Source organism: Sebastes fasciatus, chromosome 3 (assembly GCF_043250625.1).
Source record: "Sebastes fasciatus isolate fSebFas1 chromosome 3, fSebFas1.pri, whole genome shotgun sequence".
Lineage (NCBI taxonomy): Eukaryota > Metazoa > Chordata > Actinopteri > Perciformes > Sebastidae > Sebastes > Sebastes fasciatus.
In genome coordinates this window covers 2,579,903-2,603,979 of record NC_133797.1, presented here as the reverse complement: position 1 = coordinate 2,603,979, position 24,077 = coordinate 2,579,903, and the positions used below count along the sequence as shown (strand labels likewise).

Genomic DNA, 24,077 nt, shown 5'->3' with positions numbered 1-24,077 from the left:
CTGAAAACATTTGAGGAGAGAAATAGACATTACAGTAACAGAATATTGATTCATATTTGATCAGCGTTGCCTAGTTTGACCATTTGGTCAGAGTTCAGGAGTGATTGACAGCAGACGGCAGCTGGACAGCAGACCTCAGATCAGCTCTTACTGCTTGTTTTCCTCCGGTCTTTGAAATCTTGCACATGCCGTTAGGAGCACCGGAGGACACAGAGGAACATGATTTTTTTCAGGTGACCTGTTTCATGTACTACTGTCAGGATATAGTGACCGTTTTATAAAAATAACTTTTTTTAATCATATTTGCTCCAATCTCGCCTACTTCAGCTTTAAGTATTTCCATTTTATGCTATATTAAACTTCTCCTCCACTACATCTCAGAGGGAAATATTGTACTTTTTACTCCACTACATTTATCTTACAGCTGTGGTTACTTTTCAAATTTTGATTTTACATAAAACAAACAAACAAGATAAGCTTATAAAATACAACACAAAAGCCCTTTAAAAAGTATATCTAGCCTACTTGGGGCCCCAGTGTATGAATTTTTAGCAGTTCCAGCAAAGGGAGATTTCCCCTCTAGACTTCTGAGACGTTTTAATTTAATTTAAAGAAAACAGATTTGTGTAGCAGACATTGTTTTTTTCTTCTTTCCTCTCCCATTAATCATGTCACGGCACCTCTGATTTTTCTTGTGACCCTTTGGAGGATCCAGCTCTAGCCCTTGTGGAACCCTAGGTGAAATTCGGACTTTGGGAGGATCCTGACCCCTAGGTTGGAAACCACTGGACTAAACTACCAAACTGTAAAATGAGCTCCACCAGCAACAACTAATCTTCCAATCGGAAGGTCGGCGGTTCGATCTCCGGCTCCTCCAGCCCACATGTCGAAGTGTCCTTGACTAAGACACTTAACCCCAAACTGCTCCTGAAGGCTGAACCATCAGAGGGTGAATGAGTATTTAGATCAGATCTTGATGGGCAACGTTGGCACCTTGCATAACAGCCTCTTGCATCAGTGTATGAATGTGTGTGTGAATGGGTGAATGCTGACATGTAGTATGAAGAGCTTTGAGTGGTCAGAAGACTAGAAAGGAGATATATAAATGCAAGTCCATTTACCATTTACATATTGATGCATCATCTTTAGAAATCTAATAATGTCAATAATATATCAGTCACAGAGACATTTTTCTGCAGAACGAGCATTAAACGTTTGTAGTCTAACTGAATTCGGATTTTGAATGCAGGACTTTTACTTGTAATCGAGTATTTTTACATTTTTGTATTGACACTTTTACTTAAATAAAGGATCTGAGTGCTTCCTCCACCACTGACAGGGACTATTCTGCAACACATAGCCCACGTTTGATACTTTGAGTAGCCTGCATTTGGTTGCTAATACTTCTATAATTACACATTTGAATGAAGGACATTACCCTGTAATGGAGTATTTTTATGATTTAGTATTGCTAATCCTTGTACTTGTGTAAAATTATTAGAAATTAATACTTCTTCCCCCACTGGTTGTATACTGTAGTGTACTGGCCGCCCTGGGGTACACAGTTGTGGTCGTGTCTAGAAGGGAGCCCGCAAATTGCGAAATTTGATCTGCAAAAACTCTCGCTGGACTCGCTGCCCGACGACCTATGCGACTCTAACCATGCCTAACCTTTACATTCTCGCGAGAGTTCCCCCAGTTTGCTGGCTCCCGTCTAGCCACTAGCCACAGTTGTGCGCATGTGCGTTTTCACTGTTTGTGAAGGGAGTTCTCTTGACATGTAGTGACTCTCTGATGAAGCTGAAGTATCGCGGTAGCTCATTGGCTCGTCTTCTTGTTTAGATCTAGTTGTACATGAACCAGGTTTAGATCGGAGCTGATCTTAGTGCCCGTGTCCTGCTGGTGTCTGTGAACATGCGTGTGTCGGGGGTAAGGTGGCGTGCGTCCTGCGTCCTGTCTCCACGAGCATTGTTTCCGTAGCTCTGCTCCTCACTGATCTCCGCCCGTTAGCATCACCATCATCACCATCATCACCACCATCCTCATCCTCTCTACCTTTCAGCCGCGATGCACAAGGAGGGTGACGAGGTGCGGGACGACTGCGGCTCGCGGGACGAGTGGACGCTGCTGTTCTGGACCTCCGTGGCCGTCATCGTGCCGGTCATCATCACGCTGTGGTGCAGCACGCAGCGCTCCAAGCGGAAAACACACATGAGAGACTTCTTCCGCAAGAGCAAGCACGGCTGGCACTACACGGACCTGTTCACCAAGCCCACCTACTGCTGCGTGTGCTCCCAGCACATCCTCCACGGGGCTTTCTGCGACTGCTGCGGCGTGTGCGCCGACGAGCAGTGCCTGCGGCGGGCCGACCGCAGTCTGCAGTGTAAAGAGATCATGGCCCCCTGTAGTACCGGAGGAGACATGGAGCACCGCTGGGTCCGAGGAAACGTCCCTCTCGCCAGCTACTGTGAGGTCTGCAAACAGCAGTGTGGCACCCAGCCCAAGCTCTGCGACTTCAGGTAGAGGAGGTGGTGCTACACGAGCAGCTGTGTGTGTATGAGACCCACTACAAGTGTGTGTGTGTGTGTGTGTGTGTGTAATACATGATTACCTATACATTAGGGCTGGGACTATACACCTATCTCCTGATTCGATACTGTCACGATACTTGGGTGCCGATTGGATATGAATTGCGATTTTTAAGTATTGCGATTCGATATATTACGATTTATTGTGATTTTTGTTAACTTTTTTAACACTAGACCATGGGGAAAAGATAAATCATACACTTCTTTTACTTTGGACATACCATAGGTTGACATACCATAATGGGCTGCAGCAACATTTCATTTTGATCTGTCTTTAATTTCCCCTAATGGACTGCTGCTGCCCTCTGGGATAGCAGGGCACAAGCAGGCGTAATCTCATATTGTCAGATTAATGACTCTGCTAATCCTAATAATGACAGTTTCACAGGCAGAGGTCAGCGTCGGAGGCAGACCGGTACACCTGCAGCTAGTAAAGATTCAGGCTCTTTCTTCCTTCAGCAGCAGTTGCTTTTGTGCATACATTTCCTGCTTTTCTAATAGGTGTGTGTGTGTGTGTGTTCCTCTCCCTTCAGGTGTGTGTGGTGTCAGACCACAGTGCACGACGACTGCATGGACAGCCTGCCGGATGCAGACCCGTGTGAGCTGGGCGAGTTCCACAGCCTCATCATCCCTCCCCACTACCTCCACCGCGTCAACAAGCTGCGCCGCAGGCACCCCGACGAGTACAGCAAGGTGCTGCAGATACAGTGTGCTCATACTGCTGGTTTCATGTGGTGTCACAGAGCTCTTTTAACCAGTGTGTGTGTGTGTGTGTGTGTGTGTGTGTGTGTGTGTGTGTGTGTGTGTGTGTGTGTGTGTGTGTGTGTGTGTGTGTGTGTTTCTGAAGCTGGCATCTTCCTGTGGCAGTGGCTGGACTCCAGTGTTGGTCTTGGCTAACACACGTAGCGGTAACAACATGGGGGAGGCTCTGCTGGGAGAATTTCGCACCATTCTGAATCCTGTGCAGGTCAGACTGGAGCTTCTCTTCTACTGTCTTTAGTTGGATTAAATCATCCTTTAAAGGTCCCATATCGTGATCATTTTCAGGTTCATACTTGTATTTTGTGTTTCTACTAAAACATGTTTACATGCTGTAATGTTAAAATTTCCAGGGAATTGCAACGAAATTGCAACAGAATTGCGTTGCTAGGCAACAGCTTGGGTCCATGTGTACTTCCTGTCAGCTGATGACGTTCAGATACACTGCAACCAGGAATAAACTGGGACACATTTAGAATGTTTACGTTTAAATCTGCGTAAAGGGTCTAAATATTGTATATTTGTGACATCACAAATGGACAGAAATTCTGACAGCTTGTTTCAAAATGCAGAGTTTCTGAATACGGCCTGTGTGTATTTCCCTGTGGATTGAGCGTTTCGATACTTTCACAGTATTTATTTAGGACTGAAGCCTGCTTTATAATAAAAAAAAACATGAAAAACTCACATTTTTATAATATGGGACATTTAAAGCTGAAGGAGGCATGTTGGAGCAAATATGAATTAAAAAAAAGTTATTGTTATAAAACGGTCACTATATCCTGACAGTAGTGCATGAGACAGGTAATCTGAAAAAAATCATGTGCCTCTTTGTCATCCGGTGCTCCTAAAGCTAGAGACACACCAACCAGACATCATAGAACTATCAGCAACAAAAGAAGACTGTTGGGTCGCCTCAAGTCACCTTTGTCTTTGCCGACAAGTTGTAATTGAACACACCGCAAAGACGACAGCCGACGGCCAGTTAGCATGTACGTTCTGCTCCTGCGTGAGAGGAAATAGCTCTCCACACCAGCAGGCGGCGGTAGTCTGGATTCATCATTCAAAAAGGGAAACGGGAAGACCGAGGACGGCGGATATACAAGCCGTTGTTATATGTACGTGAAACAAAGCGGCGTTTGTCGACCATTTTCACACCACTCTCATTCACCACTTAGCTTCATTCCAGATGTTCATGTCGCTGTGAAGATAGCCGTGTGTTGGAATGATCAGATGAGATGAAGATGAAACATGAGAAGAGCCTTCTGTGATTTTCCTCTTGACTTTACTCGTTGGTTTGCTTTCCTCACTTCTGTTTCTCTTCTCCTGCACTGATTCGTATAAGCTGATCAGCCAATCAGAGTGATATCTCTCACCGACGGGCTCCACCGCCGATTCAACACACTGAATCATCTGAAAAACCTCCAGCACAGGCAGACTAGAGCCGACGGTGCAGGACACACCGAAAAAACTGGGCCGACGGACGGCCCCAAACTGTCCGACTGCCGACCGTCAGCTTGGTGTGTCAGGGCCTTTACGGCATCCGCAAGATTTCACAGACCTGAGGAAAACAACCAATCAGAGCTGAGCTTTAGCCTGTCGTCTCTGAGCAGCTGTCAATCACTCACGAACTCAGATCAAACTAGGCAGCGCTGATCAAATATGAATCAATAGTCTGTTACTGTAATGACTATTTCTCTCCTCAAATGTTCTCAGAATCATCTTGTAGTGTACTATTTAACTGTAAGATGTGAAAGTTTGTGACCCGGCAGCCATGTTGAGATCAGTTGAGGAAATACGAAGCACCGCCCACCAGCTGGAGCAAACTTTCTCATTTTACAGCTAAACAGTACACTACAAGATGATTATGAAAACATCTGAGGAGAGAAATAGTCATTACAGTAACAGAATATTGATTCATATTTGATCAGCGCTGCCTAGTTTGACCGTTTGATCGGAGTTCACTAGTTTCACAAGCAGTGATTGACAGCTGCCTCCGTTGAATGAACAGCCAATAGGAACGCTCTCTCTCTCTGAAATGACCTGTGATTGGTCAAAGTCTCCCGTCACGGACTAGATGTTCTAAAGCCTGAAAACAGAGCCATGAGGAGGTGCAGAAGTCTAGTTTTCTCTCAGAACACTTAAATTACAATATGCTGAAAGTTTATTATGGAATCTTTGCCCAATGATGCCAAAAACATTCTGCCCACTGCAGCTTTAACTCTCCCTTTAGTTGTCATCTCTTTTTTAAAAAAGCCTGGGGATCAGTCAGTATTTTAATTTCTGCTCAAAACATGACTTAAACCTTTCCTCTCTTTTCTGGCTCTCCTCCAGGTGTTTGACCTGTCTGAGCTGACTCCCTCTAAAGCCCTCCAGCTGTGCACCCTGCTACCCCCCGGCAGCGTGCGGGTGCTGGTGTGTGGGGGCGACGGCACAGTGGGCTGGGTGCTGGATGCCATCGATACTATGAAGCTGAAGGTCAGATAGGACTGTCGCTGAGCTATGAGAAGGATTTTTATCACAATTTATTTAAATTTCTACCTGTGTACCATCACTTCTCTGTGCCTCGTTAATAACATACCTGCTGCTCTTATATCCTCCCGTGTCAGGGCCAAGACCAGTTTATGCCGAGGGTGACCATCCTGCCCCTGGGGACAGGAAATGACCTTTCCAACACTCTAGGCTGGGGTGCCGGGTATGCTGGAGAGATCCCCGTGGAACAGGTTCTCCGTAACATCGTTGATGCCGAGGTGGTCAAAATGGACAGGTGGGGCAGTCTTCGCTTTGGGAACAAGTGTTCCACAGTATGATATCAGTTCATCAGCTTGTCAATCTTTCTGTTTTATTAGTCTTAAGCCCCGGACACACCAGGAACGTCAGCAGCACGTGATGGCTGCGTTTCCTGTTGTTTTTTATTTCGACGTCCGTGTTAACAGGTTAGAGCAGCAACACTGCCCGCGTGAGACGCACGTCACACGCGCGTCTCAGCTGCGTCTCTTCTAGAGAATAGAGGTCTCGCCTATTTTTGACGCAAGCCAGATCTATTACCTGTATATTGACGTCATACCAGCAACATTACTACAGTTTCAATGTCTATCTGTAGAATATATTACGGACATGAAAAAAAGACAGAATTCCTTCATTTGTTAACACAAGGCTTTTATTCTGAAATATGTGCCGGACAGTGTTCTAGATCATGCAGTGACTTGGAGAGCTCCATGAATGAATATAGTACGGAGTTTTAGTTGTGGATTATTACTATTATTTACAAATGACCACAGGTTACTTAACCTTTCTCTGACTAAAATAAATATAAATAATATTTATAATGAAATGAAATGGCCATTAAAAGGCAAAATCTATGTATAAAGAAAGTGCTGACAGCAGCAGCTGCAGAAGCAGAAACGCAGAAGACAAGCAGCTGAAATGCAGCTGAAACGCAGCTGGTGTGAACACCCGACGCGTGAATCACGCAGCCACCACGCTACGCAGACGCCACGCGCTCCTGACGTTCCCTGTGTGTCCCGGGCGTTACGAAGTACAAGTTCCTCAGTCTAGAAGCTATGGAAGATCTTCTAAAATGCCACCAGCTTAAAAGTGTTGTGATGAGATTGCTGGCATTAAAGGATCAATATGTCATATATTTAGTGTAATAAATCATAAAATGACCATGATATGTCATCAGATATTAAGGAAACATGCTAAATTGAAATACTGGCTTGTTCTCCTTTCAAATTTCCATTCCGGTCCAGAACGTCTGTTTTTGTTTTGGTCGTTGTGATCCTGTCCACTAACTATTTCGACACCCCTTTGCCACATATGAAACAAACTAGCACGTAAACACAGCCTTCTATAGCCGTGGAAGCAGGCTAATGGACTGGATCAACAGAGACAACGTTAACTTTAGATTCTACCCGACCTGAAAAGCCTCGGCATATCTCTCTGTGGTCCTCGTGCAGCTGGTTATCAAGGCAGAGAGTATTTGAGAAACGCAGCCGGTGAAGGGATTCAGACTACTGCTGGGTTGAGGCTAACACGGTCGCATCTAGAAGGTAACCCTCAAATTGTGAAAACGCTCGTTGCTATCAGTCACAACAGAGGAGCGGCCGGGGCCACGTCTCCAACGCTTTGACTTTGGACTGCTGTTACCCATTTGAAAGGCTAGCTGTCAGTGCTACATATTGCTCCTTAAAAGTTGAAGGCACATTTGTTTGTTTGTTCATCTAATTTGTGTTAATTTTGGACACTGAGGTCATAATCTCTCCATTGCTTTCTGTGCATTTGAGTTTTTTACGCACTAGTGGCAAGTACAGCAATTTCAACTTAGATATTGTGGGTATTTCACAAGTTGGTTCCAGTATTTTTAGACTCAATATACACACCCACATTTAAAGGAACAGTGTGTAACATTTAGGGGGATCTATTGGCAGAAATGGAATATAACATTGATAAGTATGTTTATTAATATAATATTAATAAGTATGTTTTCTTTAGTGTATAATCTCTTGACCATAGGAATCATTGTGTTTTTATTTCCTAATAATGAGCCGTTTATATCTAGATAGGGTGCGGGTCCTCTCCACGGAACTTAATGTAATATAAATAAGTGTTTATTATATAATATTAATAAGTATGTTTCCGTTAGTGTGTAATCTCTTGATAATAAGAATCGTTGTTTTTGTTACCTTAGAATGAGCCGTTTATATCTACATAGGGAGCTGGTCCTCTCCACGGAACTTTTCCTGCTTGGGACGGAGTCGATAACGTTACTCGCTCCCGTCGCTGCTGCTCTCTCTCTCTTGCTTCACCACTCACTTCCCACGTACACACACACTCCACGCACAGGCTCTGCTCCAGATGACTCTAGAGAGGGCTATCGTAGCTCTCCAAAACGCTCGGCACACGGTGTAACAATAGGATTGTTTGTTTCTAGTTGGTGTTGTTCTGGGGAACTGTTAGTAGTGTGACACAGACCAAAGTAATGCTAGCTAGAGCTGAGTTAATGCGAGGACTGTCTGATTGAACAAAGTCACAAGTAAGCAAGTACAATGCTTTAACCGTCCATTCTGTATGGCTTATGAAGAACGGAACAGAATGAAACACACAGGAGAGGCTTCAGTTGGTTGCAACCTCCTCACCTCACCTCACCTCACCGCTAGATACCGCCAGATCCTACACACTGGACCTTTAAGGCAACAATAAATAATTAAATGAAGGCTTTCTCCACCAGAATTGTATTCATGTCCATCAGTTTTTCTAAAATCCTAGCTGTCGCCCTGTTTGTGTTTGTTCCTGCTAATTTCCTACGTGATCACTTTCAGATGGAAAGTGCAGGTGGCTTCAAAAGGCCTCTACTTCCGTAAACCAAAGGTGAGTTTGACTTCTTGTTTGGGATTCTTCTCATCGGTATGCAGTCCGATGTGCATCTTTACCAGCAGATATGTTGTTGTGATTCAGGCCCACCGATACACTTCTGAAACATTTACTGCACGTCCCCCCCCCCCTCAGGTTCTGTCCATGAACAACTACTTCTCCGTGGGGCCAGACGCTCTGATGGCGCTCAACTTCCACACGCACCGTGAGAAAACGCCCTCCTTCTTCTCCAGCCGCATCATCAACAAGGTCCGAGAGTTTGAGACGCTTCCTTTTGAATTCATAAATCATGTGCAGTTGTTAACTGAATTTGAATTAGTGTAATGATACAAAAGCGTTGCCTCAGAATATGCTGGCTTCCTCATGGTCAGAAACCTCAGAGAAACAAAGTGCTTTATATTCATGTTTTTTTTCTTTTTTCCTCCAGACCGTATATTTCCTGTATGGCACCAAAGATTGTTTAGTGCAGGAATGTAAGGATCTGGATAAGAGGATTGAGGTACGGTAACCATTGGGCACGTGATGAAGCTTCATGCTAATTCTGTCTTCAGCCGTGTGGAGGAGAATCAAACAGAATCAGCCAATGTTTTCTCCATTTGTGATATTCATGATAGGAAAATCAGTGACTTATGGCCTACATTCTTCATCAGGAGGCTCTCTGCCTCTTACCAAGCTGTCACTAGAAATGAGATTTTCTTCTTGTTTGATTTCATTATGGCTTTATTTTACTATTATTATTATTCATATTATTCATATTATTATTGGGTCATTCTTGTTATGCTGTAACTAGGGATGCTCATTTTGAAAAAGATTCTTAACCAATAACCGACCCTCGTTAACCGATTATTAACCGTTAACCGACAAGATTTGTGCCTCGCACCAGCTGCAGTGTCTGAGCACAACAGACAACTGAGTCCCCAGTTCACCGTCTGGGAGAGTTAACTTAGCAGCTACGATGCTGCGTGTAGTGTCGCAGACATGCAGCCACTTTCCCAGTAAAAGTCTCCACCGCACATTTAGTTTAATTTAGCAGGTTGTCAGCTGTGTGTCTGCCCGGCGTAACGATACTTTGTCTGCTCGGATTAACGATAGTGATTGCCCGATAAACAGTGTGTGTATTTGTGCTACGTTAGCAGCTCTAGCATTGCCGGAGGTTTCGTGCTCGCCGCCGCACACATGCAGTCTGTCAGCGCAACGTAACTTTAGCGAGTTTCCAACAGTGGTGAGTGTGAGGTTGTTGGTGGCGTTCTAGCTGTGATCGTAGGTGTAGCAGTGTGTGGACAGTTTATTTGTCGGTGAATAAATGCTACCAAACTACAACTCCTCCGCTCCGCTCAAGCGAGCCAGAGACCGGGGCCGACTTCCTGTATCCTGCAATTCCGGCTCCGTCTCTTAAGGCGGGCTGTTAAGGTGGACCAGCTTTTCTCCTTAAAGTGACGAGCCGCTCCTCTGAGCCGCTCAGCTTTTGAGTTCATTATTAACATTTCTTTTAACCGATAGCGTTAATCGGTTAAAATGCTTAATGTCGGTTAACGGTTAAACGGTTAATTATGGACATCCCTATTTCAACCAGTTCGTCATTTGTTTATCTTTTTTCCCCACAATGCTTTATTGTGAATTAAATAGCCAGATCATACAGTCAGGGTAAGAGTTAGCATGAAGACTGGAAGCTAGTTAACCTAGCGCTCGCTGAAGTTCATAACTACACCTACCACTGACTCCCCATAAAACCACAGTGTGTCACTGTATTGTTTCTGTTTGTGTCGAGGATTAAACATACAACATGTTAGTTAGTGAGCTTTAGAATAGATATAGAATTATTTTAGAATTTTGTTGAGAGCCAGGCTAGCTAGTCTTTATGCTATGCTAAGCCCAATTAACCAACTGCTGTATTTTCTGTGAGAATATTGCCAGGGAAGAGTAGGAAAGAGTGAAACTGATTTAGAAAGTTGACACTTTGTCAACACTGTTTGTGTGTTTGTCCCACAGTTGGAGCTGGACGGGGAGAGGGTGGCCCTGCCCAGTCTGGAGGGCATCATCGTTTGTAACATCGGCTACTGGGGTGGAGGCTGTAGACTCTGGGAGGGTATGGGGGATGAACCGTGCCCCCCCACACGGTAAGACCTGCACTGGCATACAGAACAGTTGGAGATAATTATTGCTGTGAGATAGGGCTGCACAATGTATAGCTCTTTAGGAGGTCATGTTTTCACCGGCGTTGGTTTGTTTGTTTGTTTGTTTGTATGTCTGTCTGTTAGCAGGATTACTCCAAAAGTTCGCGATGGATTTGAATGACATTTTGTGGAGGGGTGGGGTGTGGCACAATGAACAATTGATACACAAGAGATGCGTGTGTGTGGATGTGTGTGCGGGAGCTGCTGTCCGTCCGCGGTGAGAAAGAACAAAGCGGTAGATGACGGGATGAGACAACGTAGTGTAACGTTATACAGACATAACAAGGCTGCTGAATGAGAGAGGCATCCGCTGATACGTTATACGGAAACACACCGTGTTAATAACAAGCCGACCACCTCACGGTACCACCAGCTGGGAGCTGTTTTTAAAGTCAGGCACCTTGGCGGAGGTCTGTGCTCTCCGAGTGCCATTCTAGTTCATCTTGTTTTTGTTATTTTCCCCTTTTGTGCCAGGGAAACAAAGACATCTTCATTATAAAAAAAATAACTTAGCTGTTTTAAAGTCATTCAGCATTTCATTACACTGTCTTTGAATGAGCACAAATTCAATCATATACATTTATGAACCAACCTTTAATATAACCTTCTTTCACTTGAAAAAGTTTTCATTTTCAGAAATTAAGACATCATTTAGCCGGCGCAAAATTGATGCGGCACAACAGATGAAAACATCGGCCACTACCATCGGCAAATGCCATCTTATTTACCGTTCGATAGGCCGATTGCAGTCAACAAGGCGAATATCCCGATATACCGATATTCACCCGATGAATCGGTGCTCCTCTATCGACGTGCAATTTGTTGTATTTTAGCGGTATACTAGAAGCAGCAGATTTGTTTATGCTATCGTATTCTCACTGAAGTGTTTATGTCTAGTGCTCCGGGTTACCATGGCAACTAACAGTGAGCAGCAGTGACGTTTCCCGTTTCACCCTGCAGGCTGGATGATGGTCTGCTGGAGGTGGTGGGGGTGTTTGGCTCCTTCCACTGTGCCCAGATCCAGGTCAAGCTGGCCAATCCTGTACGGCTGGGACAGGCTCACACTGTCAGGGTGAGGCAACAATACACACACACACACACACACACACACACACGGTTCTGCCATAGTGCTTCCTGTTAACCCCCATAAATAGAGAAACACAATGAGGGAGTCAAATTAGTTTTCACTGCCGTTTGCCTCGTCACAGCGCTTGAGAATCTAATCTTGAACTAACAGAATGAAGCATACGCTACTCGGCTTACGCTTTCCACACCACCTCATTCTGCTCTTTACACGGTGATGATAAACCCTTCAGGAACAATGGGTATTTGACTATGGCAACCGCAAGGAAAATAATTTGAATACTATTTGAATACATAGTTCTGTACAAAGACATTGCTGGTAACCAACGGTGTAGATTTGATGACACAAGTAGAGGAACACAAAGTCAAGGGTTAAAAAAGTAAATCAACTTTGTGAATACCATTTTCTCTTGTATCAGATTAGCAAATAACACGATATAATGAAATTAGTCTTTAAGCCGTCCATAATAATGTTCATTTCTGTGTTACTAATGGCATAACCCCCATTGATAGAGACCAGAGGCCTGTACTACGATGCAAGTTCAACATACCCAGGGTATCTTCTCGTTATCTGGCTTAACTAACCCTAACAAACGAGATCCCGCTAAGCGGTCCTAGGACAGTTGTTATCAACTCAGTAAATCAACCCAGGGTTTCTCTATCTGGCTACGAGCACGTTCACATGAACGGGGCAGGGTTTGCAGTTTATGACCAATCACAGACATGGAGTCCACAGACTTGCAGAGAGACATTTTACAAAGGAAGAGTAAACTGTATTAGACAAATGCGAAGAAGTTAAACACTTAATCCAGACTAAAATGAACACAGTTGAAGCTGCCAAATGCAGGAAGCACAGCTGGTAAAAGAAAAAAACTCCTGATGTGTGAATGCGTAAATTAACAGACTTATTCATTTAATGGAATACTCAAAAGTCAGATATAGTCGTCTAGATTTAAATAGCTATAAGAAATATTATGGATGGATGGGTTACACCTCATGATGCCCGTTATGAAACATAGGGCGTGTATAACTTTCAACCTTCTTTCAGCTGCGCCCCCCCTCTCCGGCGGTGTGAAACGGACTGAAGACCAAGTAAAAAAATATAATTCAAAGCGGTAAACACCCACAGCACACAGTCAGCTGTCCTTCCTGCATCTGTCAGTTTAAACTGTGTTGTTTTTAGTCTGATTATGACTGTAACTTCTTCATATTTGTGTAATATTGACATACGATCCGCGCACCGAGCTTTGATTGGTCAGTAGGCGGTGCTTTTATACGAGTTGATCTCTTATCCGGAACATAACCTGCTCCAGAGCAGGTCAGCTGTTCAGCATAAGTTACCATGCCGATCTACCCCGGTAAGAAGTGATCCACCTTCGTAGGACGGAAAACCCTGAAGGGTTAACCCTGAAGTTACCTGGATAACACCAAATCCTGCTTCGTAGTACAGGCCTCTGACAACAATAGATAATATACTTCATCTCTAACCAAAAATGTTTTTTGCATCAAGATTGATCAATGATTGATGTTCCATTTTAGGGGTCTTTTAGAGAGTATTATAACTACACAGTAACATGTAAATCATAACAGAAATTAAAGGCAGAGTGACTCATACAAAAATAATCTCTCATTGATCACTAATGACCCACTAGAAGTGTGTGGTGGTGTCTATATCTGCAGAGACTCTGCAGCTCTTTGCCTGTCGGTTCTTATTTAGTTGGGCACGTTTCTGGGCGTCAGCCTCTATAGAAACATAGAGACCAGGGGCCAGATCGTAAGCATCCAAGAGGAAGCTACGAAATTGTTGGACACAGTGCCGAAAAAACACAAATGTAGCGAGGCGAAACGCCAAGCGGACAAAGCTTGTTCCTAAACGAGAGTGAATCTGGGGTTGGTTTTCACCTGCATGGCGAACAACATGACCCTCGTTGAGTCGGGGACGAGGGGCCAAGTTTGAATGTTGTGTTTACAAACCGCAGCCGACAAATCCTGCTCATTGTGACTTTAAGTCAGGGGTCAGCAACCTTTACTATCAAAAGAGCCATTTTAGCCAAAAAAATAAATAAAAAATCTGTCCGGAGCCGCAAAACATTTGAGCATTGTGATGAAGGTAACACAGTTTAGAGTCTAAGAATATAGTAAATAAGTCTAATGCAGTGAGGGCCAAAGAGAAAATGTGCTATGGAGTATTAGGGCCACATTGAGGGAAAAAATAATATTACGAGAAAAAAAGTCGGAATATTACGAAAAAAAAGTTGTGATATATTACGAGAATAAAGTCAGAACTTTACAAGGCAAAAAATTTTAATATTACGAAAATAGTCATAACTTTACGAGGAAAAAGTCGTAATATTACGAAAATAAAGTCATAACTTTACGAGAAGAAAAATTTGTAATATTACAAGAATAAAGTCATAACTTTACGAGGAAAAAAGAAAATAACATGTAAAATTACTACTTTATAATATTATTACTTTATTCTCTAAATCTCAGATTTATGTTTTTTCCTCAATGTGGCCCTAATACTCTGTCGTACTGTCGTACCATAGACCAACAATGATAAATAAAAATGTAAACAAAAAACTGTTATTCATTTCCACTAATTTTTTTTTAAATCCACCTGGAGCCACTGGAGAGGGGCTAAAGAGTTTTCGGAGTGTGTAGTGGGCCCATTGGTACCAGCCATGTCATACTAGCTTGTCGAGAAGGAGGCTAAATATCTCTCCAAACTAACACTCAATTTTGGTGAGGAAAAACTGTCATAGCCTATTTTTCAAAGGGGTCCCTTGACCTCTGACCTCCAGATATGTGAATGTAAATGGATTCTTAGGGTACCCACGAGTCTCCCCTTTACAGACATGCCCACTTTATGATAATCACATGCAGTTTGGGGCAAGTCATAGGCTGTTTTCGAAACCGCATACTGCATACTACTGAGGAGCGCAGTATACAGTACATACTGTATACTGCGTTCCTCAGTAGTATGCAGTATGTGACAGTTAAAGTGATGTATTTAGCAGTATGCTAGACGAGGCTTTAGCCTTCAAACCAGCTCTTAAAGCACAGGACAAAAAAACTAACTTGTACCACTATTACAATATTATCAAAAAATACAACTTTGATTTTGTTGTTTATGTTGTGCTTGTTTACTTTATAAGATACTGCAGGTTTAAACTATTTATTCTGACAGCTCATAAAGAAGTCCGACAAACAGGATCATCAACGAGGAGAGACGGGAAATATAAAACATTCATCCACAACGTTTACTTTACTCAAACTGCTTTTTCAGTTACAGCAAAAGGACTGATCTCCCTCCAGATATTAGAGAAATGTTAAAAAAGTGTCATGTTGTCTCATCAGGAACCTCTCTGCCCCGTCAGAAGCTGCTCTTTCCCTCTCCTCTTCTCTCTCCTCTCCTCTTCTCTCTCCTCTTCCTCTCCTCTCATCTTCTCTCGCCACTCTGCTGCTCTGCAGCCGCTCTGTGAGCGTCACTGGCCGGCTCTCCAGCGAGCTACGCCCGCGGGTGATTGTGGAGCTTTTTAACTCGAAAAAAGGCAAATAAACACAGGTTCCTGTTAATTTATAATGGACATCTGTGTTGTGATATTTAAACAAACTATCCGTCAACAAGGAAATCAAAGCCTCTCGTCTACAGACCGGTCTCTAGAGAGCTCCAGCAGCTCATAGCGGTCTCTGAGCGTGACTACCCGGCTTGCTGGCAGCGACCCGGGCAGGCGCTCGCTGGCTGTCACGGTATTCTGTGGAGCTTCTAAACTCCGACAACGGTGGAACAAATGTTCGATTCGCCATCTAACTTCGTAAAACTGCCAATATTAATAATCTACACAGTTGATTTCTCGCCTCAAAAACTTTCAGAAGTGAATTTAGTGTTGAAATGGCTACAGAAAACGTAAAAAAAGAGCAGCTTCTGGCTGCTGTTTTTATACCCGTAGCCTGTGCTGTTCCGGCGCTTTGCATTGTGGGATACAGTAGGCGAGATAGACTGGTCTGATGCATACTGGAGAATTTTTCCAAATCAGTACGTCATCCGGGTATTTCTGGCATACTGGAGATTTTGCTTTTGTTCGCATACTGCATACTACATACTACATTTTGGCCAAATCAGTACGTACTACTAGTATAGTATGCGGTTTCGAAAACAGCCATAGTCAAGTCAGCACACTGACACACTGACAGCTGTTGTTGCCTGTTGGGCTGCAGTTTGCCATGTTATGATTGGAGCATATTGTTTTATGCTAAATGCAGTACCTGTGAGGGTTTCTGGATAATACCTGTTATTGTTTTGTGTTGTTAATTGATTTCCAATAATAAATATATAAATACATTTGCATAAAGCAGCATATTTGCCTACTCCTATGTTGAAAAGGGTAGTAAATACTTGACAAATCTCCCTTTAAGGTACATTTTGTACAGATAAAAAATGTGCGATTAATCGTGATTACAAATATTTTAATCGATTGACGGCCCTGATATAAATAGATATAAAAAAAAGCACCAATAACCAACAGTAAAAAATAAATAAAATAAAACGTCATTATACAGATCAAGTGTTCTGTAAGTTGTTAACAATACAAATAGTGCATAGAGATACCACACAGAGGCCGCCATCTTGGCTCTAAATATAGAGCAGAAACAACAGTGAGCACCAGATGTGGTGGTAACCGCCACTATATCATATTCAAGTGTCAGATATTATCTTTTTCCTCTCCAGCTGGTTCTCAAGAGCTCAAAGATGCCCATGCAGGTGGACGGGGAGCCGTGGGCCCAGGGTCCCTGCACTATCACCATCACACACAAGACCCAGGCCCTCATGCTGTACCACAGCGCCGAGCAGACGGACGATGACGACGACGAATCCAGCGCCTCTGAGACTGAGAGCCCCACCCCTCACGACTCACCCAGGCCCCCGGGGCTGGCGTCCGCTCGCGCATGACCCGGCCCCAGACATCATGTGGTCTGAAGCTCCTCTTAACTAAGTTTCTGTCTTCTTTTCTGAAGCCCAGTTTCTATTCATACCTCATTTGCAATGCCACTAAGTCATCCTCCTCTTTGAACACACTTTTATCCTCAAATCACGGTGATGAGAAGGTGTTTCATATGTTTTCAGAGAGCTCACAGGGGCTAAAAAAGGTTTGGAGACGGGCTGGTTTGATTTGTTTTTCGGTCTTTTATCTCCACACTCCCCATAAATTGTAACCCAGAGCTCAGGCAGTTCCCCCTCCACAGGTGGGACAATCAGGAGGAGGTGGATGTTTTGGAGAACGATTGTTGTTTATTTGCACTGATCCCTTGTGCCATAGCCATCTATAGTCAACTTTACTGTATGTATTATACTGTATCTACAACTGAATGCCCAGCGTAGCGCTGCAGGTATCAGTGAACCATTTTTAACAAGTTTCCCAGGTTTAATTGACCAAATCCCCTCAAAGCCATGTCTAAATCAGCAGCAGGTGATGGAGCATTAATACAGGATACAACTGTACTGTCACAACAGTTTGGCTGAAGGTATATCCAAAGCTGTTTTTGCCCATTTTGTACTCCAGAAAGAGCACAAACAAACAGCAAGTAAGTATCTCCTGCATTTGCAGATAAGGCTTTGAAATGTGTGTATGTGTAAGCCAAAAGGTGTCTGGATCTCGATGGAGCAAGGGCTCTGTTACAACTGCAGTGTGTTTTCAATCACTGGACATGTTAGTTTGCTTACTTCATGATGCCCTGTCTCAAGTAGCTCGCCAAGACGCTAGACTGTACTAAGATACAGTCTTGAATTCATATTTAACTTTCCCGTAAGAGCTATAGAGAGTAAAGTCCCTTCCCTTCCGGTGGACCCCATAGGACCTTATTTCGGAAAAAATATGTACAGTAGTCAACGGAGAGAGACAAATATTTTTTTGAACCTGTCTGAATTGTGCCATGAATCATACATCATGATGTTTGTCAAGGGAGGAAGAGTAATAACTCTGGATTCAGCTATTAGTGCGTTTTACAACTTTTAGGACCTAATGATTTAAATAAGGACTATTCTAGTGTTCGTACTGGGAAGTCGATTCACCTCAAAAAAAATTATCCGCTGAGTTACAGACGTCTCTTTCCCAATGTAAGTCTATGGGGGAAAAGTATTTTTGGGCCCAATGACATCACGTGACGGACATGGAAGTTGTAGTACCGCCGTTTGGCCACTACGAAAATTGGCATCAGCTACCGACGCTCTTCCTGGGGGCTTGGTCTTTCACAATATACGTCACCAACACTAGCTAGCTAGCTAGCTAACTTAGCTAAAACCAAAGAAAATATCTGTCTCTTGCTAAAAAAATATCTGTCTCTTGCTGTTGACTACTGTTCATATTTTTTTCCGAAAAATAAGGTCCCATGGTAGTCCACGGGAGGGGGCGGGACTTCACCTCTCTATAGGAAACAGCCTGACTTTATTTGTAAGTACTGTCAAGAACTTGTTCAGACGATTGATTTTGCCTACTTGTAATACTTTTTGTTTTTCCTCTACTTTACATAGTTTCTCCTGTTTACATATTTTGTGTTGCACTGTTCTGGCACTTACACTGATAAATACCTTACACTGCTTAGGATGTAGGTTAAAAACGTAATGCTGACCTTTGATGTTGCTGCCGATAGTGATAACTGCTGATGAGATTAAGCTGTCCCATGTTGTTATTTTACGTTGTTCAAGGAATCCTTTTACATTTTCATCATTTTCAGACTAGTATTTTCTGTGGATAAGTAGTAGGAATGCACCGATACCGCTTTTTTCAGACCGAGTACAAGTACAAGTACAAGTACCTACATTTGGGTACTTGCCGATACCAAGTACCGTTACGAGTACTTCTCTGTGCCAAAAGACCCTCGTTAACAGCCAGCTGGAGGGTGTGAGCGACACACGGCAGGCTGGGGAGTCCCGCATACAAGGCGGTGCGCCGCCACCAGCTCTAGGTCGGCTTGAAAAAAGCTCGGGCGAAGGTTCTTCCCGGGGCCGTGGCCAAAGTGTCACCGGGGCCGACTGTCCTCAGTGCGCCCCAACCGTGTCGTGCCCCCAGGGCTGGGCTCGGCCCACGTAAAAGGCGCCAGGGGTCTGCGGCGATGTCTGCAACCCACCCGACCCGTCTTAACACGGACCAAGGAGTCTAACGCACGCACGCGCGAGTCAGAGGGTGCAAGCAAAACCTTGTGGCGCAATGAAAGCGAGGGTCCGCGCGTGCCGGCTGAGGTGGGATCCCGGCCCCCGCGGGGTCGGGCTCACCACCGGCCCGTCTCGCCCTCACCCTCAGGGAGGTGGAGCGTGGGCGCGTGTGATAGGACCCGAAAGATGGTTACGAGAGATTAACATCATTCTGCCATAAAGTGGTATCGGTGCCGTTTTGCGAGTACGAGTACGAGTACATGAGCACAGTATCGGACCTGATACCTGATACTGGTATCGGTATCGGTACATCCTTAATAAGTAGAGTTGGTCTCTACTGAAACCTCTACAGTTTTAATGTTGATACCATCAGAGTTACTTGCATGTACTTCTCTGTGTAGTGTTCAGGTGACATTGCTCTTACTGTTGAGTTCTACTGGTTGCATCTGTCTTGTACTCTACATAATGTGTGCAAGAGGTCATTGTGTTTTTTTTTTTTACCATTCGAGGTGGTCCTGTTTATTGCAGAATGGTTGCCTGTTGCTCTCAGCCATATCAGAAAAGCCTGTAGAATGTTAGCTTATGCTTTCTTATGAACCTGGAGCCAACTTGCTGCACATAAGGCTGAACAGGGATCAGTTTTTAGCCGCGTGATGCCTATGCTTTTGGAATATGCACCTCCTTGGCAGGTAACAAAGCCTCGTGGTTTCATCACCCTCTGTTTGTTTGGTGAATGTCTCCTTGCTCAAGGTCATCAGTTTGACCGTTTCACCTTATCGTCCATGTTTACCTGTTGTGTGTGTTGTGTTGCACTGAATTAGCTTAAATGTAACAGGTTTATTAGCAGGTTTTTCAGCCACGCTAGCAGCATGGCTCTAGTTCAAAACACTGTTTTAGAGTGAAATACTTCCATAAGTGCTTGAATTGTGATGCAATTCGGTACAGATAGTGTTGGGCCCCTGAGAATGAATTCTGATCATTTTGTTGATCCTGAGTATCCTGAGCAGTCAATCCTGAGTTAGCGCCACCAACAGGTCAAAATTGTGCTTGTCAAACACAAATCTTCATTCTGGGGCGCGCCGCCATTTTTGGAGGGTAGCGTACGGAGCTACAGTAAACTATCATTAGCTGTCACTGGTCTATTTATCTGTCAATTGTTCATCATCAGAAATGTATAAAGTACATGCGAAAGACAAATTCCCATATAAAGAGAAGCTGACTGAGGCAAAGGAGCGATATAGTACAAAATTTAATTTAGTTTATGATATCTGTCCTTATGAATTAGGAGGATCTTGACAGCTTGCACCCATTACGGTCACTGATGTGTTTTGGTGTTGGTGAAAACCTGTCAGCTCAAAATATGTAAATCTTTGGAGGCCGATGTCCCATTTACAAACGGGTAGGTACATGACATTAAGATCCACAAGCCAAATGCCAACAGCACAAACATCCGGACAAAGTAAGCTAGCTAACGAAATGCTAACAAAACGTCCGTTAATACTGCTTATTACACGGCCCTGTCGGGGATTCTTTCACAACAATGACTCGCTGTACATAACGTACAGCGAGTATTTACATATTTTACATATTTACATATTTTACATATTTACATATTTACATATTTAATCTACCGTTATCTTGCAAAATGAAACCCATAACGTTAGCCCACCTTTGTGTCTGACTACTATATATACGTATTCTACAATTCAACTTTTGAATCGTATTCACAGTGTCATGTTTTGTGTTATCTTTTGACACTTGCAGTAAACAGCCATCGGATGGCACTCTTACTCTTTATTCTCTTTATTCGAAAATGGCCGACTTGCTGTCAGTGACGTCACATGCCCATTCCCTATTAGCAAAGAGTATAGAAGCAAAGAGGCGAAACTCCGGTGCGTTTTGACAATAGCTGCTAGATGGTGCTGCGGTAGCGCTTTCGCCATTTTGGACTGAAAACACCAATGAGTCTGTGTCCATGGATGTATAAGAGACTTCTGTAAATCAGAGGATCCGTTTTTTTAGGTAAATTAACTTCCCAGTAGGAACACTTAAATATCCCTCATTTAAATCGTTATGTCCTAAAAATTGTAAAATAAACTAACAGCTGAATCCAGAGTTACTTTCCTCGCCATAATGAACGTACATCAGACCCACGGGACTACACCACCCTACACACTTAAATGACATATCCAGTTCTGACAGCTTCCTGCTAGCTTTATGCGGCTGTAATAATGGATATATAGGCTGTAATTCATCACTTTTATTATCTTCTAATACACCCATGGGCTGTATGCTGTAAGCCTGTATCGTGGTGGATGTATTAATCTAGTCTCTGTTCCCAAACAACCAGCTATCGGCCAGTAGCTAGTAGTGCTAGTAGCATGACATTAACAGAATTTAAGGAGTTGTTGGCTATTTACTAAGACGCAGGGCAAAAGACCAGGATACAACCTCTTATAGATCCATGGTCTGTTGGACCCTCTTCTACATCCATGGTCTGTGGTCTACTGGACTCCATTCTGGATCCTTGACATGAAAAAGTTTGAGATTTCTCTCAAAATCTGTGTGCTGGATTTTTCTAACTTCCATTTATGTCCATCGCTCACTTTCTGCTCCTCTGGGAAGAAGCCGAGCAAAATAGTTTAATAAGTAAGTAAGTAAATAGTTATAGTAGTATGCATATTTATAATATTTTTGTTGTTCAACACAGGCCATTTCGGTAGAGACATTAAATATGACAATAGAATAGAAATAATTTAGTTTTACTTTTGTACGGCACTTTGTAGGCGGACTTTTGACTGGTTTTCCGGTCGTCGCTTTCAGTCCAAAATGGCGGAGGCGTAGCTCTGCTGATGAGCGCTGACATTGTAATGGAACAAATAATCGACTTTCCCTTCTTAGCTCTATACTTTCTTTGCCATTACTGACTTCTCTCAGCCTCAGCTGTAGTTTGTGACTAATACTAGATAGCATGCTAACATGCTAAATATTAGCATATTCAGAGTTGGACCTAAATACAGATGTTGTTTGCAGCTTGAAGCTGCACTGATAAATATTTTTATATTAACAATTGACAAAATTACTATGTGAATGTGGAATAGGTCACTGGTAGTGGCGAACCCAGAGACGACTATCACCAGCCCTGCAGTCCTCAGATTTACAGAGCGCTTTAGCTTTGTTCAGTTTGTAGTTCATTGGGTTTTACAGTTTCACTGTTTCATCGCTCTCATCATCCTTGTTTCCAGCAGCAGCAGGAAGCTGTTTTCACCAACAACAAAAAAAGCTCTGATAAACCCACTGTATGTCACGTGCCCAGCACAAACGGCACACAGACAAAGCAGCGACTAGCTAGTGTGCTAGCTTAGTCGCCAAAGAGCCAGACATTTTCCTCGGGAGATGCTATAGACCAAAACAGAGCGACAAAGAGAGTGAATATAGAGTGCTCCAAGGATGACGTATTTCTGTAGGCCAGCCAGGAAGTTAGCATCGCCCTGCTTCCCGCGACAAAAAGCCAACGGGATTTTTCCATAGGGTTTTGGATTATTGAAGAAAATGAGCTCTGTGGCAAACACGTTTATGATACTTTCACGTTTTGTTCAGCAAGATAATCTCCACAAATTAACACAACTTTATGATTTCTGAAGTGTGAATGCAATCACCAGAAGTAAAAAGCTAACGTTAGGCTATAAACGAAAGTACATCAGTCGCGCATGATGGAGGTTAATAGTCTCATTTAGCTACTTGTTGCATAAAGGCTTAAAAATTTAAGAGTGGGATATTTACAGATGTATTTTATATCGTAGAACAAAACGTTAGCATCTCTCAATCTTGTGTTGACCACAGACCTTATTTCAGGCATCTAACTAAAAACCCATTCAAAAAAAACATCGACTTCCAGACGAAGGAACCGGAAGTGCTAAAATGCTAACTCATTTCTGGGTTTTAGGACTCATTCCTGTAGCACTCTATTGTATTTAGAGCTGTCTGGTTGCCAGAAACATAACTTCAAATGAATGCTAATGTTGCTCCATGTCTTTTTGATGCGCAGGTAGTCTATTGTTTGCTATTATATTTGGCATAGCAACTTTATATAAAGCCATAATGTGTGAAACGTGTGGCCTGTTCAGCTTGTTATGCCCCCAAGTGGCCAAAACAAGAACCTGATTTTACAGCTTTGATCTGATGAAAGTTGACAATGTACAGCTGAGTCTGATAAGCTGTGTGGAGTTAAACCCTTTTGATTTACGTTACAACGTGGCTGCGCTGGTGGTTAAGGATTTAACGATGGCAAAGTGGTCTCTCCAGTTTTAAACCATACCACAAATGTGTTTCCTGGCATATAATGACTATTGCACCTCACACGGTTGCTAGCGTGGCTGAAGACCTTCAGCCTACTTGTTTTATTGTTCGAAGTGGAGAGATATGACTGATGTTATTGGTTGTTTTGAATGTTCCCAAATCAATCCTGTCCGTTTATTATTTGTTAAATCTTGACAGATATAGAATAGTATTTATATAGACTAAATTTATCAAGACAATTTTCACTGTGTTGTGTGTACCAAAATGCTTTCATTATCAATGAATATATATTTGAATATGCTTACTTTTTTGCGGTCATATTTCTGTAAAGATGAGAGAACCTAAAGGCTGATAAGAATGTGCAGAAAACATTTCACTTAATTTAAATTTCAATACGATATGGTCCTTAGAAGAGGCCTTCAATGTGGCCTCTGCTAAACAGGAATGAAAACAAAGGAACTGTGTATGGGAGAGAAAAAGCTTTTATTGGTAACAGTCATGTAAAACATAGCTGTTTACAAGAATGTTGGTAAAGAGGGTTTGGTGAAATTGTCACTGCAGGATACAAAAGCTGATTTTGATTGACCTGAATGTAATAAAGCGATCTTTTGAATTTGAGGACATTCCCATAAATATTTTCATATATAA

At 43.0% G+C, this 24,077-nt stretch overlaps 1 protein-coding gene across 2 annotated transcripts; it reads left to right on the top strand.

Moving 5' to 3' along the window:
• Window positions 1-1,751: 1,751 nt before the first annotated feature.
• dgke (diacylglycerol kinase, epsilon) lies at window positions 1,752-24,077 on the top strand. 2 transcript variants are annotated; one of them, XM_074631094.1, is made up of 11 exons: window positions 1,752-2,519; window positions 3,122-3,281; window positions 3,436-3,555; window positions 5,682-5,825; window positions 5,957-6,114; window positions 8,669-8,717; window positions 8,856-8,969; window positions 9,148-9,219; window positions 10,710-10,837; window positions 11,855-11,966; window positions 16,710-24,077. In XM_074631094.1, exons 1-11 carry the CDS (start codon window positions 2,068-2,070, stop codon window positions 16,929-16,931), a joined length of 1,731 nt encoding a protein of 576 aa, XP_074487195.1. In that variant the 5' UTR covers window positions 1,752-2,067; the 3' UTR covers window positions 16,932-24,077. The 2 variants fall into 2 exon arrangements, 1 of the variants encoding a protein (XP_074487195.1); XR_012593385.1 differs by lacking the exon at window positions 16,710-24,077 and adding an exon at window positions 10,982-11,111 and having other exon boundaries at window positions 1,772-2,519.